Consider the following 18,194-nt stretch of genomic DNA (forward strand, 5'->3'; position numbering starts at 1 on the left):
GTAAGTTCCTCCTGCTTGTTCCCCATACTACGAGCATTTGTGTAGAGGCATTTGAGGCCTCCTGTGGATGTGTGCACTGGCCCCCTAATCTCAGCATTGCCCTGGCCCCTGTCGCTTACCTGTGTATATGTCTGCTCATCGGTCTAGGCTGGGCTGTACTTGTGGGTGCTGCTGGGTTTACCACCCTCCTTGGGAGAAAGTTTTTCTTAATATCTAACCTCAACTTCCCTTGCTGTAGCTTGAGCCCATTGCTCCTTGTCCTGTCATCTGCCCCCACTGAGCACAGTCCAGCTGCATCCTCTGTGCAACCCCCTGCAAGAGGCGCAGCTCTGGAGGCCACTGTCCCAAGCCTTGGTACTAGCAGGCCTCTCGCAGGAGGTGTTTTCCTTACAAGCCAGGCCGCTGAAAGCACATGGCTTCCTGACAGGCTCAGCATCCAGGCATAAAAGCACTGTGTTTGCAGACCCCAGGGCTCGCCCGGGTGATCCCGGGGGTCTCCGAAGGCCCGTCCGTCTCGTGCATTTCAAGCCAGTCTCGAGATTGTGGAGGTCAGATGCACGACTCGCCTGGGGTGGGCCGGACCGCAGACATGCCATTGCTTGGTTCACACAGCCCCGCTCCACCGAGGGGTCCGATCAGCGAGAGGTGAACGTCCCTGCTTGGTCAGGAGCCGTTTGGTTTCTCTTGGGCTCCAGCTGCCTTAACCCCTACTTTTTGAGGAAGTCAAAGCCACAAGTAAGTTAGTTGTTACAGCAGCAAATCCCAGAAGACAAGGGAGAAAACCCTGTGATTTCCCCAGGCGCATAGCTCCCTTCTTGCTTTTTTGGGGCTGCTCGGTGACTTTTACTTGCACTAGCATGTGTCAGGGACAGGTGGTGGCTCTCGGCACCATCCCACAGCCTGTGAGAAAGGAGACTTAGCTCAGGGCAGCATGCAAACCACCTGGGTGAAGTAGCGCCACAGCAAGCAGCTTCCTGAGTTTTCAAAGCCATCAGGAGGAAGCTTCTTGCATCCTTCCCTGGGAGGTGCTGGCAGTGGCTTTGCTGGGCTCTGCCCCCCAGCCGGGGGTGGAAGCAGCTGGTCCGTTCCCCTGCAGCAGTCGCTGAGTTGGGTCTGTTTTCCCTCTCCCAGGGGCACGGTGTTTTGGGACAGCCTGGCTTCTTCGGCTGTGCACTACTTACCTCACGAGTCTCACGCCGGGCAACCCGTATCCTTTCTCCCAAGAAGCCTACCACCCCAAACCTTCCCGAGTCAGGCAATGTGGAGCAGGCCATCTGCAGGCAGGCACAGGCTGAGAGAAAGCCCTGTCACAGGGCCTGGCTGAGGCAGGGAGAGGGAAAGTAAAACCTTGCATGAGTTTTGCACACAGACATCGAATGCACCAGGATGTGGAGCAGACAGATGCGCCATTATCCTGGGATAGCTGTGTGGCAGGCCAGTAGGGGGCGCCCTGCATTGAGCCGCCCATCTCCCTGCGCCCGACCCCCTGCCAGGCTCCGAGCGCCTCCCTGGGGCGCCTCGCGTCCGGCTGACCCCCTTCCCAGAGCACCCTCGCTAGCCTGGGGGTAACGTAGCTGCCACCACCCCGAGAAGGGACTGTCTGGGCCCTGTGTCCTCGGGGAAACACAGGCCTAAAGTCCTACGGGTACTCGACCCAGGACAGGCACTTGGGGCACTTCCGCAAGGTGGGGGCCAAAAAGGAAAGTCTCCCTTAGTCCGCAGACCTAGGCATAATTTAGACCCACCCCTCAAGAAGTCTCCCACACCGGTCACAAAGGAGAACTGTATTGATTACAGGGGTAGGGTGAAAATAGGGCACATGATAGAGCGATATCCTAGAAATCCCATCGAGCAAAACAGTCTGGCTGAGGTAGCCTTTTGATCACGCATCTGTGTTACTGCCAGCTAGATATCTACCCAGATCTCGAGTAGCTTACTCACACGCATCATCCCGAGGCTGTTGGAGATCCCTGGAGGCAGGCCGCTCCCAGCTCATGAGTTATGTGGGGGAGAGACAGTTTCAGATGGTAAACTCCTCTCTAAGTCTGAGTCCCCGCATGGCTGCTGCTCCCTCCTCCTGGGCAGTCGTAACTTATATAGCCCCTGTGACCACATTCACCTGGGCCAGTGGAGGCTGGCACCTGTTGGCTGTCGGCCAGCCAATTTGAAATACATCACTAGCTGCCAGGCAGACTCCAGCCCCCCAGGTAGAAGCCCTCCACCCAGGTAGGTGAGACCAGTCCCCTAGGCAGAGGGAGCAGGTCCCCCCTCCCTCGGGACTGCAGCCAGCTCAGGTTACCTAAAGAGATAGGGTAGGGGTGTGTCTCCTCTGCTGGGCCCATCCTGATCACGTTGTCACCGAGCAGAGATTTTGGGGGTGGCTTCCTGCCACAAGCTGCGTGCAGTAGGTGGATGTGACTGGGCTGTATCACTGGGTGGCAAAGGAGCAGGGAACAGCCTGTTTGCCCATAGCCCAGGGCTGTCCCAGGACAAGCTGACAGGTGCACCCATGTAGCTGACATGGGCATAGCTCTACCCTGGATTTCTCCACCCCCGGTGCAGGTTGCACGGCCGGACGTCACATCCCCCTCCTACATGCTGATGGCACCGGCGTAGATGTGTCCAGACCCTGGGTCCATCAGAGGCAGTCAGTGGAGAAGTTGGCTTCCTCCAGTGCCAACCTACGGCGACTGACCCCCACAGGGTTTGCTTAAGCAGATTGGAGAGAACCACCCTGGCTGTACTTGGGAGGCCAATACTATTATCCCCATTACACAGAGGGGAGAGCAAAGGCAGGCAGCTCCCTTAGCAGGAAGAGAGCCAGGAAGACACCCCAGCTGTGCTGGGTGCCACGGGTTTCATGAGGGTCCCTGGGTTGCGATTCCCATGCAACTAAATGTGTGACTCCCTTGTCTGGCCCCTGGCAAGGGGGTCTGGAGGGAGGCAATGGGGCTGTCTCTGGGTCTGCCATCGCCTCAGTCCTTAGCTCGCCTCGCCGGCAGCATCACAGCACGGCCATACTCGCCGTAGCCCGCAGCCCCGACAAGGACTCCTTCCTGCAGGCCCACGGCTCGGTGCTGAAGAGACTGCACCAGGCCTGCCGGTGCGTCCCCTGGAACCCCTTCCCTGTCAGCTGCTGGACGGGTGAGTCTTGCTGCCCATCCTGGCACGTGGCTCCCGCGGGCTGGGAGTCACAGCACCCACTGGTCCACTCCAGTGCAGCCAGGCTGCAGAGGCCAAAGCTGCATGGTCCTGGGGCAGGAGGGGAGGTCATGGGGTGAGAGCATTTGCAGATGTCAGGACGTGCTGAGGCATTGCAGAGCTGTGATGGCCTTCGCGGGGTTGCATGCCCCAGGCTGATGCCAGCTCCAGAGCACCGAGGCATACTCACAGCTTCTACATCGGGCCTAGTCTGAGCCTGTGTCAAAGCACTGAGCACCTCGCAAGCACTTGCTGTGCCCTGCCAGTCCCCTGCAAGGCTGTTACAGGGAACAAAGTGGGGGCTAGGTGACATGCCTGGGGTTGTGCAGAAGGGCAGTGGCAGAAACTGAGCCCAGAGGCCTGGACTCCTATATCTTAACCGTGATGCTCTCCTTCCTGGTATTACATGCGACAGTTTGGGCCTGGTGAATGCAGATGCATTGACCTGAATGGAGCTGGCACTGCTTAGCCAAGCCTGGTCTCCGAGGGTCCCCTGGGGGGACATGTGTGATGCCTCCGTGGCAGAGCCTGGCACTGCACAGGTCCACGGAGGGGCGGGGGGAAGCAGTCGAGTCAGAGTTCGCAGCCCTGCTCTTTGTAAGGGAACTAAGCAGTCCTCAGACGATCGGCCAGAGCCCGGCCGGACTGGAAAGCGGCTTGGGAAAGCAGGTCTGCAACCCGCTGCATCCACTTGTTCTTGGGGTTCCAGCAGCAAAGGCCGCAGGCGCCCCTGAGGGCAGTGGAAGGAGACAGGAGCAAAAAGGGGAAAAGAGGAGAGAAATCATGATAAGGTAGACGGAGCAGTGACCCTTTGTGGGGGAAAGTCCTTCGGGTTCATCTGTTTACCTGCCAAGTGGTGGAGAAAAGCAGGCCCCTTGGTAGAACCCATTGGTTGTAGAAACCCCTTAAAACATCCCTTATCCTCCCAATGGATTTATGTTGTGCCAGGAGCTTGGTCATGGAGCCAAGCCCAGGGGTGCTGAGCAAACCCAGAACAGATTTGTGGGCCGAGGCGGCAAGGGCACTACCGCATGTTTTTTGCGGGAGTCACGACCATTGTGGCCATCGGTCTTTTATCGATCGCTTCTCCCACAGACACTGGAGCCACGGCTCCAAGTCAGGGTCGAATTGAAAGCTGCGCACTGGAGACATGAGTCGGACACAAAAAACAGGTGCAGAGGAACCAGCTTCTGGGTCCAGCCCCGCTTTGAAGTGCACCTGGCATAGCGCCTCCGCAGGCAGTGGTGCCAGAGGGCTAACGATGCTGGCAGGTTCATTTGGAGCCAGTGCCTGTGCCTGGCTGAGTCGCGTGGGATGGGTGCATGCGAGTTGTGTGAAGGGGCCTAGTTCACTGGAGGATGTGACAGGAACACGTGGCTCTGAAGTGAGGCAAGTGTCATGGCCTTTACCAAGGGGAAACTGAGGCACAAATGGTCAGCTGGGGCTGGGTCATGCAGGGAGTCAGTGAGGGAAGGATAAGGCCTTCCAAGATGTCCCAAGGGCAGCAAGCCCTTTGCACAGTCCACCCCACACCTTAATGCTATTGATAGGTTCTCCAGTGCCAAGAGCTAACGCAGCTGGGCTGGGCACACGAATCCTTTCCGTGCCGGAGACAGGTCGATGCCGTGTGGCCCTTCTCAGCCAGGTTAAACGCTTGGCTCTTCTGGGTGGGAGGAGTAGGGGCTGAACAGCTAACGCTGGTGCTGAGACGACTCTCCTCCCCCAGACTCTCGCAGCGTCACGGAGCCGGGATCTCACAGCCACTCCCTGACCGTCTGCGCCAACCACAGCAGCTCGGCCGATTTCCTGCAGCAGGTAGCACAGAGAGCCCAGGTCATGTATCGGGCCGGCGCCTACCTCCACTGGTACTGGCGCCACGGCTGCGAGGAGGAGGATTTCCGGCAGGCCTTCGACACGCTTCGTTCAGTGACGGATGACTACGGACACCTGGGGGAGTAACGCAGGGGCGCCTTCCCCAAGGAAACGCTGGGTAGGGCGATCTCTCATTAAAGGGCTGTGGTTCAGGGTGACCCGGCCAGGAACCAGTACTGTGGCGAGTGGCACTGATGCCAGAACGAGCTTCTTGGCTAGTGTGACGAACAGCCCTGAGCTCCTCTGGCCCACGGACCTGGCAGGGGAATAGATGCCCCATGCCAGTGACCCAGGCCCAGGGGCAAATGCTGAGCAGAGGAGTGGCAAGGGCCAGCATGGTGGAGTCAGCAGAGCCAGGGAAATCATTTTCTGTAGCGTGTTCTACCCTGTGGCGCAAAGGAGCAGACAAGGGACATCCTCAGCCGTCCTGGGCTGACCACAAGCCAGAGCTGTGACCTCCCAGGACTCAAGCCAAGGCCCAAAGGCTCCCGCTTGCGTCAGGCTGGGATGCACAGCTCTGGGAGCACTTCCCTGTTTGCCTGACAGGCAGGAGGGGACATCCCTGGGACTCATGGCAGGACAGTGGGGCAAACGCTGGCCCCTAATTCGGCATCTGGGGAGGAACCTGAGCATAAGTAATGCGGCCAGACAAGCCGTCAGAGCCCGTCTCACTCCTGATCAGTCCTGTTCTGCGACCCAGGACGGCTTGGATGGGGGACGGGGCTTCCTGCATCCAGCAGAAGCCTGGGGCAAACCCTGGCCTGCCCTGGGGCACGGAGACGGGTGTTGCTGGGAGGGCTCCTTCTGCAGGGCCCCCAGCAGAGAGCAGCCTCCCCTGCGAGCTCTCGGAGCTGCCCCAGGGAGCGACTAGGCACGCTGGATGTGGCACACGCCAGGGCAGAAGCTGACTCGCTTCCTTCTGCTGCCCGCAGTCCCTCACGGGCACCACGCAATTGCATGTCTCTCCTCTCTGCTCTCCAGATGGGCTCCCATGAACACAGTGCCTGGCAGGACAGCTGGCAGCAGAGCTCTGCTGAGTGTGTTGAGCCTCCTCCAGGCAGGGTGCCATGGGGAAGGGGCTGAGGGTCCTTCCTTGTGGGTCCCTGGGGTTCCCGCAGCTCTGGGCTGCTCCAGGGGCTGGTGCAGGCCCTGGGGGAGCTCAGACACTTGCAGCAGTGCCTGGGCTGTGCCCTCAGGGTGCTGCAGGCGGTCCCTGTTGCCTCTCTCCTCTGCCCCCAACATGCCCCCTGAGCTGCAGCTTCCAAGAGGTTGGAGGGAGGCCTGCCCAGGAGATCTGTTCCCTGGCAGGGTCCCTGTGCTGCCCCAGTCCCATTACCTATGTGAAGGGGTCAGGTCTATTAGACTCTTGCCCTTAGAAAGCTCCTACATCTCGGGCTCCTCCAGAGAAGCCCAGCCAGCCAGGGGAGCTTGGAGCTGACAGCCTTGCTCTTTCCAAGGCTAAAACAAGCATGAAAAGAACAATCCTTCTGAGTCTCTTCATCCCTAATGGAGAAGCAGAGGGGAAGCTCGATCTTTCCTCCACAGCTCCCACATGCGCTCCTGCCTTTTCCAGGAGCACTCAGCGAAACAGGTCCTCTGTTGTTTCAGGTCGCTAACCTGCATTTCATCGTGCTGCACAGTGACGGCCTGGGATGCCAACTGCCTTCATTCTCACTGGACCAAAGCTCTTTTTCATTACTGCAGCTTTATTTCTTGATCGGTCTACCCCAAAAATAAAGGTGGGAGCTATCTGAGGTCATTCGGTTTAGTTCCCTCATGTGGGCCGGCGTGCAGAAGGCTCTGCTCTGCCTCTGTATCTGTCACACGACGTGCAGAAGCGATGAGGGTTTGTTCTTCGTGGTGGCTGGGAGGAGTCCGGGTTTCTTCTGCATTTGCTGGAGTGAGGTCACGGTTCTGAGGTAACTGTGCTGATGAAGGAAAACGAGATCTAGTTATTCCCTGGGCTTCTGCCCCCCAGTCTGGTGGTTTGGAGGCAGATGGGGGCATGGCGCTGAGACCCTTTCAGTCTCACCTTCAGCTTCTCTCCGGGTTGAGCGTGGCTCATACCGAGAACTGAGGAGCTGCCCCACTGCATGACACCTGTACCCCATCAAGTCCGGTATCTCCCCTCCAACATGTGCCCTGAAGCTGTTCCTTGCCCTGAGATGCCCCCGTGGTAGTGGCCCATCCTCTACAAACCAAGCCACTGAGGTAACTTGGGGATGGGGAAACCACTGCCAGCTGGCTCTGGCCTGCAAAGGTCTGATCTGGGCCATGGGGGCCAGAATGGAGACCCCCTTGTCAGCCTCACGTCCCCCCACTGCTGCGAGGGGAAGGTGTCAAGGTAGGCAGGAGGGTAATGCAGCCTCCTCACTGCCACGCTTACCATTGCCAATGCCTGCTGGCAACTACAACTGGTGCCAGTTCACGGTGGGGAGAGGGGGCAGCAATGGAGTCTGAGAGGGGCCGCTGGCCCTGCTGACACCCCCACATCAGCAGCATCTCCTGCGGAGGGGCTGGGATATGAGGCTGGTGAGGCTTCCCTGTTTCCTGCCTCTGCTGGCGGTGCGCTGGGGCAGGGATTTCCCGTGGCCGGGTGGCAAGAGGCTGCCTGCCGCTGGTAAAAGGCTCCCAAGCCCTGGTGGAAGTCAGGGTAGCGCTCTCCGTGCAATGCCAGCGGGGATCCAGCCCGCGGCCTCTGAACTCCACCTCTGCTGAAGTGACTTGATGCAGAGCTCAGCAGCACAAGCTGCAGAGCGGGGCGGTGATGAAGGGGGCTGCCAACACTACACCAGAGTTGGGCCAGATCCAGCCCACGGCGCTGTCGTCCTGCCCGCTGGGCATCCCATTCATCTGCACTTGGCGATGGAGAAGCCGTGGTACTGTTGGATCTGGCACGTGGTACTGTTGGGGGCTAGGAGGGGGCAGTGCCGCCCCCTCCCCCAGGACCCAATCTCAGTGCATGGGGACACCACTACCCTAGACCAGTGGTTCTCAAGCTTTTCCGCACTCCTGGATAGACTCGAGCACCCCTTGAAAATGCCAGCTTAGTTCTCACTCTTTTCTTGACTACAGAAAAACTAGAGCTGTTCTTCCATTGCAAAGCACTCGGCACAACCACAACCATGGGTTTCTATTGGAAATCTCTGTGTGCCTCTTGTGATAGAGGCACCCCGGGTGAGAATCACTGCCCTAAATGCACTACATCATTACACCGGTGCCCTGGAAAGGCTCGCCCAAGCCCCGCTGTCCTGCTGGAGCAGTCTACTCCAGAGGTAAGAGCACGGCAAGGAGCTGGTCTCACAGCACATGCCAAAACATCCACTTGGGATCTGGGCCCCTGGGCACGCTACCTGCTGCTCCATCTTCGATTTGGCATTGTAGAAGGGGACTGAACTCGGGCAGGCTGGCAACACTGCTTTCTGCATCCGGTCAAACCTCTCCTGCTCATCTTCATCCTGGGAGAAAGAGACAGGCAGAACCCAGCCCCATATAAAACACGGGGAGGACTGGTTGGGAGGTTGTAGGAAACAAAAGGGTTATCAATGAACCTTCAGCCTAATGATGCCATGGGCATGGGGCCATATGACAGTTCAGAGACCTGGACTGCAAGTGAGAGCCTTCCCCTCTCAGGGGCTTTACATGCAACTCTGGGCAGGTGGCAGAAGACTTGTCAGCCAGCGTAAACGCTGACAACCGTTCTCCCAACTCTGCGGCTTCTCATAGCCCTGCCCTCTCCAGAAAGCGCTTCGGGAGCCTGGGTGTGGACAGGCTCTGACTCAGGCAAGCCCGTACATCTAATGGGGTGCCTGGTGACATGCTAAGAGGCTAAAAAGGGACAAGGAAGAAGCCAGGACTCCTGAATAGCTGCTCTACATTGTCTCTCTCTTCCAGGGGCTCCCAAAAGAAAGGCCTCATATGTAAGCAAGGGGCAGGAACCTGATGCCCCTGAAATTCAGGGGAGCTTTGCCTTGGACTTCAGTTTTGTGTTGGACTTTCACCTCATGGGCTCATCTCCTTTGCTGGATACAGAGTCCCAACCGGCATCCTGTCTCTTCCATGATCCTCACAGATGTCTGGCCTGTAGTTTCTGGTACATTTAAGAACAAGCTTCCTCCATTTCCCCTCACCTTGTACTTGCTGCATGTAGTCTTACAGCCATGGAATTCAATAGATAAGCAAGAAATCTATCATGATACCCCTCAAGACACTTCCAAAAGACACATTAGAAGGGAACGTAAGAAGTCCCAGCCCTTCACGACCTCTTTTGCTTTTGTCCCTCCCAGGCACCTGGCTCTCTGAGCTAGTTGAAGGCTGCCACGTGAAGCCCAGAGTCCCTGTTTTCTCTCCTGGTGCCTTCCTTTCCTTTTCTATCATACCATCATCACCTCCCTGGTAAGGTGAAGGGTGCCCAGGAGCAGGTCTGCCTCATTATCCTGTTGGCTGTAGGAAGCCAGGCCCCAGATACAAATCCAACCCCAACCCCAACCCCTTCCTCATCTCTGGCTGCTTGCCAGTCTTGTCACCTGCATCATCTGACCTCTCTGTCCAGCCCTGCTCCTGCAGTGCCTCGACTGTGGTCCCCACAATCTCTTTGCCCTCTGCTTTTATCCTGCTCTCTGACACTTGCCCATGCCTTTTGGCTCTTGTCTTCAGCTCCTGATTGCAGTTCCTGACCTTGCCTCCAGCTACCTGACCCTCGGTCTTGGCTCCTGGGTTCTTGTCTTACACCTCCTGACTTTGGTGCCTGATCAGGGCCCTAGCCCCCCTGTGAGGCAGCTCACACCCCAATTTCCAACAGCTTGAGCAGCCAAAGTCCTTCTCAGTGCACCAGGCTTATCTGCTGAGGCTGGCTTCTTGCAGCTAGGAGGGTCATGAGGCACAACTGCATCAGTCACATGGCTCTTGTCCAGCCATGACCTGGGTGCAAGCCCTTAACCCTAACGCTCCCAAGTTTCCAGCCACCTTCACTTTGCAACGTATTAAAGATGCAAGTCAAACCAGGCTGTAAACCCAGACTTGGGCCTAGTTGAGTGCAGGACCAAACTGAGTACCCTGGGATGCATCAGCAACCTGCATCTGCAGAGCTGGGGCTCTGGTGGTGTTCAGCAGTGGAGCGTCTTGGCTGCTTTCAGTGGCAGTCAGGTCTTTGAATGCTTGACCCTGAGCTTTCCAGTCAAATGGTCCAGTCAGGGCAAAGGAATTCCTTTTCAGTTATAATTCCCAAGTGTCCTTGCAGTGTGTATAATACAGGCAAGGTGGTAATCTCTCCCTTCTCAGTACCGAGTGGGTCTGGGCTGTCACTCTGCACTGCAGAGATGGTTCCATGCCAGTGGCAACGTATGTGGAAGTGTTTGAGCACCTTTGGTATGGAAGGCACCACGTCTGTGGCAAACAGAGCTCTGGGTCTGAATCCCATGTTTCAATATAACCCAAACCCTGGACAGGGTTCAGAGGAGAGTGACGCACAGGAGGAAGAGCCTGGGGAATATGAATGTTAAGAGAACTGTCCATGCTCAGGAAGGACAAAGGGTCACTGATTCCCACAGGAATCCTGTCTCTACAGATGTCTGGCGCAGCGCCGAGAGCTGCTCTCACTGCCGGCAGGACAATGGCGTTGTAAACACTACGGATCGTAGAGGCTGGGAACAAGTCTCCCAGCTGCTCCCTGCACCTCCTACCTGGTTTGGTTACTGATAGCACGCAGATCACCATCTGCTTGAAGGAATCTATTTCCTATCATTCACTTAGATCATACACCAAAGTGAGACACGCCTGCGACAGCGGCTCTCCTGCTTCTTTCCCTACAAATGACATCTCAAAGCTAAACAGCACCACTTAGAAAAAGAGTCCAAACTATAACTACCCCCCATATTGCCTCTGGAGGACTACTAGTGTTCTTACTGGCAACGCAACACCCATTAGCAAGCAGAGAAGGAAGAAGCGCGTGGCAAAACTCACCAGACACATGACTCTGTTAATGGGGATCATACCAGGTCGGATGTTGCCACCGGGTTTTATCGCTTCCTGCATGTCCTCGGGAATAAGGAAGGATTCATTGTACCAGATGTCAAACTCTGAAAGGCAGAAGGAGAGGACAAGAAATGGGGCTGCGATGAGGAAAGAGACCAGGGCTTCCTGCCATGTGGCCTGCAGTACTTTAACCGTGCAGCAGAGCTGCTGTCAGCTGAAACCTGCTGCACAGGGACAGGTTATATAATCTGCTGCCTTTACATGGGAAGCAGGTCTCAAACATGCTCTGTCCTTGGGGAATCCATTATGTAGGTGCAGAGTAGAGCTACCCCGAATGGCCACTGGAGGTCATTGTTCCTGCACGCTGGGACAGAGGAAAACCGTTTTCAATCTGGCATCTAGAGCCTCAGGCGAAGCAGTGATAGGCGGCCAGCACATTTGTGGTCTGCAAGCCTAGCACTAAATGGGCGTGCTGTCCCGTAATAGCAAGTGAGCATGCACAGCCGGTGTTGTAAAGCCTTGTTGTTAATAACAGGCATTTCCCAGGCAGCTGTCTCCAAGGTCTCCGCTCCTCCCTACGTTCCTCACGGGGCCGGGATCCGAGGGAAGTGAGCCCCTGGGGAAGCTCTATTCTGCAGGAATGCCCCACACAGGACTTAGGGCAGGGTGGGGAATGCTACATGCAGAGCTGTGCTTTCACTAGCCCTGTGTCAATGTGAGTATAAGGGCACTGGCTTTCTGCCCTGACTTGAACGAGCCATCTCAGCATTAAAAGCATTTGTGTGGGTGACCCTGGGATTTCACATTTCAGCAAATGCAAACACCTGGCGCTCCAAGTGTGGGCCAAGTCTTGGTTGCCCCCCGAAGCCAATGGCAAAACTTCAATGCAGTTAGGATTTGGCCCCAAGTGGAGCAGTCTGAACAAAACACAATGCATTTGTTTCAGCCTGGGAGGTCCCTGTAAGCTTGGGCCTTGGTGTGTTTGTAGAAAATGGAGTAGTAGATACATGTGAAGCTTCCAACTGCGATACGTCTACATCTCAAGTCATGAAGTCGCAGGCTTGCCAAGGTTCTTGGTCAGCCCCCTGCAGAGGCAGGATGCACTGTTCCTAACGCGAGGCAGACAGACGCCTGTCTAGCCTTTTCTTAAAAACCCTCACTGCAGGAGAATCCACCACTTCCCTGGACAGCTTTTTCCGCTGACCTGTTGCTATTTCAGTTAGGTAGTTTTTATTTGGGATTGGATCTAAAACCACTTTCCTGCAACTTAGACCCATTGTCACCAGACGTGCAGTGGTGATTCGCAAGTGACAGCTGGGAGGAAGTTTGGTCGTAGGGACCCCTAAATTTTGGTAGGTGTAATTGCTGTTATTTCTGTAGGTGCAATTGCTGATATTTAAACACTTGCTCCTTGTTTGATGAGCACTACCAGGTTCCTGGAGACGCTAGTGACTGCCCTAGATGGGATACTGTCTGGAAGCACTGCATGTACCTGAGATCAGTCTGTTGCGACACTGGTCCACCAGCTGTTGACAGTACTGGATTTCTGCCCTCAGGTCCTGCAGTTCATCGTAATCAGACCTGTACTGCTTCTTCAGATCCTGGAGCTTCATGATCAGCAAGAACTCCTCCTCGTCGATTATGATCTGTCCTTTCTCATCAACATACTCCCCTGCGGGGGCAGAGAAGGAAGTGAGGGTTCCTTATGGGTGAAGGAGAGTGAGAAAGAACAGCGATCATGCTCTTAACCACACACTAGTTACCCAGTTATAATGAGGTTAACCACACGATCAGCATTTCCTCAGACCCACTGCTGCATGGAGCTGGAGCAGCTAATTCCTGAACCTGCTTAGATCTCATGTCCTCCCCGACCTAGCAGCGTGTAACTAAAGTGGGCTGACTGTGCTTCCTGGTTACTTATCTCCTGCATGACACATGCATGATATGTGCATCCTTTTCCACCCCAGGGGCCAGTCCAGACTGATCAGTTCAAACAGGAGCATGTACACTCCAAGCTAAGTCACTGCTACTCTGCCGAGGGGCAGGCAAAAGGGTTACACTGAACTGGCCTGATTCTTTTCTGAATGACACCAGCTCCATGTCAGCCTGAAATCCCTCTGGACATCCTGGGCCTGCAGTCTTCAACTGCATAAAGCCTGTGTAACAGGACCCTGGGTGGCTGGTGAGCTGGGGGAAAAGGTGGCACTGGAGGGATAAAGAAACTGTTCTTCCCTACTCCTGCCCGGATTTGGGGTTATCCATCCCCCCGGGCTGATGCTCACCCTGCAACTCCCGTTCCTGCTTCTGAAGCTCAAGGGCCTCCTTGGTGATGTCCATCTGGTGCTTTATGAGGTTGATCCTCTGGGTTATCTCGCCTGCCTTCTTCTTCCTGTCACTGAGGATGGCTTTGTTCTCCTTGAAGATCCGGTTGATCTCGCTCCCACGCTCATTTTTGAAGTCCTCAAATGCCACCGGCTTCAAGGGAGGGGTACTGCATCAGGGCCAAAGAAGAAAGATACAGGAAGACTCAGTTTGCTCTAGCTTTGGGCTTGATTGACTTCCACGGAGCAGAATGACAGGGCCCATCGCAACCCATCACCGCGGGGCTCTCTCTGCGGGAGCCTTCATGCCCTTCTCTCTGCTCAGTGACTCCCAAAGAGGAAGAGTTACTTACACAGCAGCAAAACTCTCTCGAGGCTGCCTCAGGGTTGACTCTGCCCTGAAGTTGGGTCTTTATTGATCTAAACACCTGAGAGTTGAGGCCCAAGGCCAGCCTGGGAACCCAGGGGAGCAGAAGATGCTTACATGAAGCAAGCCTTTTGCAGGTGCTGGCATATCCTATGAATCTAACTCCCCGGACTAGAATCCCAGGGGATTGCCTCTGGATCCACATTCTCCCCCAGCATCCCCTATGACTCTACATGTGACACTAATCTCCCGCTGTATTCTCTACGCCGCCGTGCCCTTGGCCCGACCTATGGGACAGTGATTCTATGGAGATAATTCTTCTCTTTCATCTACCTTTGCTAACCCAGGGAAGTCGTCTTCCAACTCTGTCAAGTTCCCCCTACATTTGTCCTCTAGAAACAGATGCAACACAGGAAGGTGGATGACAACAGGCGCTGTCTACATGTGAAATTAATACAAATGAATAAACTCTGGTGCACATTGCCCCGGAGTTTATTGCTCCCGGGTGCCACGTCTTAATGCGTGCCCAGGACCGCAGCACATTGAGCCAGGTCAGAGCAGCTCCAGCTGCTGCCAGACGGGAGATACAAGGTACATCGGTGTGAATGTCAATCAGTTCTTGTGGGAACTGAGCCCTGAGTGGTGAAGTGGTGCCAGCGCCTGATTTTAGCCAATGTTTGGAGCGCTTAGTATATGACAGAGGTAGCCAACCTGTAGGCTGTGAGGTCTGTGGCAGACTGGGGAGAGGGCAGGCGGCGCAGCAGCAGATATGGCACGGAGCAGAAAGCAGAGCATCACAGCAGGCAGGGAGTACAGGGCAGAAGCAGAAAGCAGAGCAGCAGATGGTGCAGTAGAAAGGGGCTGGCGTGGCATTCAGAAAGGGTGAATGGCTAGTTTGTGGCATGCCTGCAAAAAGGTGGGCCCTCACCGATATAAGAGATCCCCAATCTGCCTCAAACCCTGCTGAACTGCACCTCAGCTGAGACATAAACACAAGCCATTCCCATGAACATGCCTCGCATCCCATGAATATGGTACGAGACCCCTGGAAAGAGGTGTAAGAGCAGGAACTGTACACAAAAATACCATGGCGTAAGGCTAGCTAATGCTGTACTTCCCATTTGCTACCTGGAAGTTACATCCTCAGACAGGGCCTTATCCCTGTACCCTTGGCACAGACTCATTCTCCCCTGCATGCAACTCTGTGCCTCTGCGGATACACCCGTGTGACACAATGCAGTCCTGTGTGCAAACATCAGAGCGATCTCCGACCTGGCTTTGCCATCACACAGGCTGCCAATACGTGTGCTTGTTTGTGTTCTAATTAGAGCATGTCAGAGCCGACTCGATTAATCACGTCTGCCCCGCGTTCTAATTAGAAACTCCAGCATGGCCTCCCTGGCATGTGTGTTAACCCCCATGCATTTTAAAATGGCTGCAGGGGCACTTTCTCTAAACCTTGTCGAATGAGATTTAAATAAAGCCTCTTGCAGCCATTTGTAAACATGCAGGGGCTTAATACATGTGACAGTGAGCTGTTTTAATTAGAGCAGTTGTCCAGATACCATTCTAATTAAAATGCCCTCCCTCCCCCCAACCCTCGAGCACATGCATAGGCAGTGATAGTCTTGTGAGTTCAGTTCTCTACCCGGGATAACGTATTCTCCTCACCAGGACTTCACTGCTCATTCACTGGGGAGGCCACATGTGGAGTCCTGTGTCCAGTTTTGGGCCCCCCACTGCAGAAAGGATGTGGGCACATTGGAGAGAGTCCAGCGGAGAGCAATGAACATGGGCTGGTGGCTGAAAGACATGACTTGCGAGCGAAGTGCGCTTATTGAGTCTACAGAAGACCGAGGGGGATTGAATAGCTGACTTCACCTCCCTGCAGGGGGGCTGCAAAGAGGCTGGAGCTGGACTGGTCTCACTGGGGGCAGATGACGGGACAAGGAGCAATGGGCTCAAGCTGCAGCAAGGGAAGTTGAGGTTGGAGATTAGGAAAAACGTTCTCATTAGGAGGACAGTAAAACATTAGGAGGACAGTAAAACACTGGAACAGATTGCCCAGAGAGGCTGTGGAGGTTTCCTCTGCAACCTTGGAGGTGTTTAAGACCTGGGTAGACAAAGCCTTGGCTGGGATGGTGTAGCTGGGGCTGGTCCTGCTTGGAGCAGGGGGTTGCACTAGATGTGACCTCCTGAAGTCCCTTCCAGCCTCATTGTCTGAGAGTCTATGATTCAGCGCTAGCTCAGGTATCTCTACACTGCGCTCTGCCATGCAGATATACCCAATGTGTTTGGCTGGCTTTACAATAATGGGTGAACCGTTTGCATTAGGCTGCAGGGATTCTCTACCCAGTGAAATGTGCTCTGAAATGAGACGTACTGATACAAAACTGTCTACGTAGCTGCTTGAACATAAAGGTATCCACAGCAAACAGCTGGGTTTTTCGTCACGAGTCAGTGCTGCCACACTGGGAGGCGGGGAAATCTCTTCTCAAGGAGGCGCACGGGGATCCCGCACTCCTTTCTTCTGTGGCTTGGCCCTCTGTGCTGTGGGACTGTTTCCTTGGGGCAGGATGGGATTCATAGCCAGGAGTTCACATATTCCATGTGCTGAAAACTCTGATCCTTCTTTCAACATCCCCTAATCCACCTCCTTTTGGGGAGCAGATTCCATCTTCAAACTCCAAAGGGATCACGGGTGAGAAAGCTTTCAGCCCCACATTGCTGGTAGAGACCTCACCCTGGCCTCACGCTGCAGCAGGGGCAATTTAGGCTGGTGATTAGGAGGAACTTTCCGACTTGGAGGACAGTCAAACATTGGAGGAGGCACCTAGAGGAGCTGTGGCATCTCCATGCTTGGGAACTTCCAAAAGCAGCTCAGACGGACACTTGGCTGGGGTGGTTTTGTCAGACTGACCCTGCCTTGAGCAGGAGGCTAGACTAGATGCCTTTATACAGTCCCTTGCAGCCCTACTTTCCTATGATCCTATATGCAGCAGCTTGTGAGGATGAATTTGGCAGGCTGCTACTCGATAGCTGCAAACCAACTCCAGTCTCAGCGAGCTGGTTTTGGAGTGGCAGCAGCTAAAGCTATAGCTGTGGCTTCCCCTCCTCTGCCAGCAGCTGGACCTTGAGGAGAACAAGAAATACACAAGGAGATTGAAGAAGACTGAGGAGCTGTTTTCAAGAAGGAGTTTTCTTGGAACAGCTTCACTCTGATCTGTGATGCTTCTGGACTAGTGCAGACCCATGGGATAGGACAGCACAACCAGAGTGACCAGCAGTGGTTGGAGAAGTTCAAAAGGACAATGGGCACTTTCCTAGACATCTGCACAGCGCTTACCCTAGCACTGCAGAGGTAGTGGGAGAGTTCCCTCATCTGTTCAGAAATGTGTGGCCATCGCTGCCGCTCCTGATTGCTATCTCTTGGTTACTAGACAGTTCGACCTGGGCAGGCCAAGTGTTAGGGTTGTACAGGGGAGGTGTGCAGAGCTATTGAGAAGATACTTCTGCTGTGTGCTGTAAGGCTTGACTGTCTTCAGGGGGTTATCAACAGCTCTGTGTGTACAGAATATCCCCAACCGTGTTGGTGCAACTGATGAAATCCACATTTCTACCATCTGATCCTACCATCAGGCCTCGAAGTGTGTAAAAACAAAGGGCCATACAGTGACTTGTAATGCCCTGTGCCTTAGTCTGGTCTGAAGTCTAGCTCTTTCTCTCTGTCCTCCTTTTATTGCAGTGTTCCTGAATCTCCTCCCATGCTCTGCAAAGACCTCTGAGGGCTCCCCAACCATTTCCTTTTCAGTTCTCCTTGTCTTTATCCTCAAGCTTGCCAAACACTGGTGATGAAGTCCAATGCCTTTAAGGGTCTGGATAATGCAGTTACCAACTCTAGAAGACAAAAAAAGAAAGAAGCTGTTATTGTTCGCTGTTTGCTTTCCATGTTAGCAAAGCTAAGGCATTCACAGTTTTGGGCTTCCATGTCCAGAGTCTCCTAGTCCTGTGAGACCCTGAAGATGATAAGTTCTTTTCTGGTTTCCATCCAGGTTCTTTGGTGTGCTGCTGAGCTGGTATCAAGTTGTCTTCCTTCCGGTTTGCTGTTGTGTTGTATTTCAGGGAGGCTGCATGTGCAGTTTCTAGTTATCTAATTAACATCATGAATGGGGCACTATGAAACCATGCTAAGAGCTGCATTTGCACTTCTTTAGTTAATCATAACACTGGAGGACATGCCCCAGATCTAGGTGACCAAAAAAGGAATGAAAATAATGATTTACACAGGCTAAAGAGAACTCAGCAAGACAAGCATGGCCCTTCTTTGTCTGGTCTGCTTCCTGTGATGCTGCAGCTAGTAAAGCGACTAAAACGCTGGCATGCATCCATAGATGCTTCTCGAGCAAATCCCGGGACGTCATTCTCCCCTTGTACTCGGCCTTGGTGAGGCCGCAGCTGGA

The 18,194-nt window shown here is 54.6% G+C and overlaps 2 protein-coding genes across 2 annotated transcripts in view; one reads left to right on the forward strand and one right to left on the reverse strand.

Moving 5' to 3' along the window:
* Positions 1-6,673, forward strand: part of LOC109306461 (tubulin beta chain-like) — a 16,303-nt gene extending 9,630 nt beyond the window's left edge. Inside the window, exons 8-10 of the mRNA XM_019529816.1 lie at positions 1,132-1,207; positions 3,003-3,144; positions 4,928-6,673. Coding sequence (XP_019385361.1) covers positions 1,132-1,207; positions 3,003-3,144; positions 4,928-5,160 — 451 coding nt within the window. The 3' untranslated portion in view covers positions 5,161-6,673. The remainder of the gene's footprint in view (positions 1-1,131; positions 1,208-3,002; positions 3,145-4,927) is intronic.
* An 88-nt stretch (positions 6,674-6,761) lies between these two features.
* KIF9 (kinesin family member 9) overlaps positions 6,762-18,194 on the reverse strand; it is a 45,013-nt gene continuing 33,580 nt past the window's right edge. Inside the window, exons 17-21 of the mRNA XM_019529828.1 lie at positions 13,329-13,537; positions 12,539-12,718; positions 11,035-11,150; positions 8,427-8,531; positions 6,762-7,001 (exon numbers count right to left, since the gene is read on the reverse strand). Coding sequence (XP_019385373.1) covers positions 6,894-7,001; positions 8,427-8,531; positions 11,035-11,150; positions 12,539-12,718; positions 13,329-13,537 — 718 coding nt within the window. The 3' untranslated portion in view covers positions 6,762-6,893. The remainder of the gene's footprint in view (positions 7,002-8,426; positions 8,532-11,034; positions 11,151-12,538; positions 12,719-13,328; positions 13,538-18,194) is intronic.

Source organism: Crocodylus porosus, unplaced genomic scaffold, assembly GCF_001723895.1.
Source record: "Crocodylus porosus isolate Cpor-Errol unplaced genomic scaffold, CroPor_comp1, whole genome shotgun sequence".
Lineage (NCBI taxonomy): Eukaryota > Metazoa > Chordata > Crocodylia > Crocodylidae > Crocodylus > Crocodylus porosus.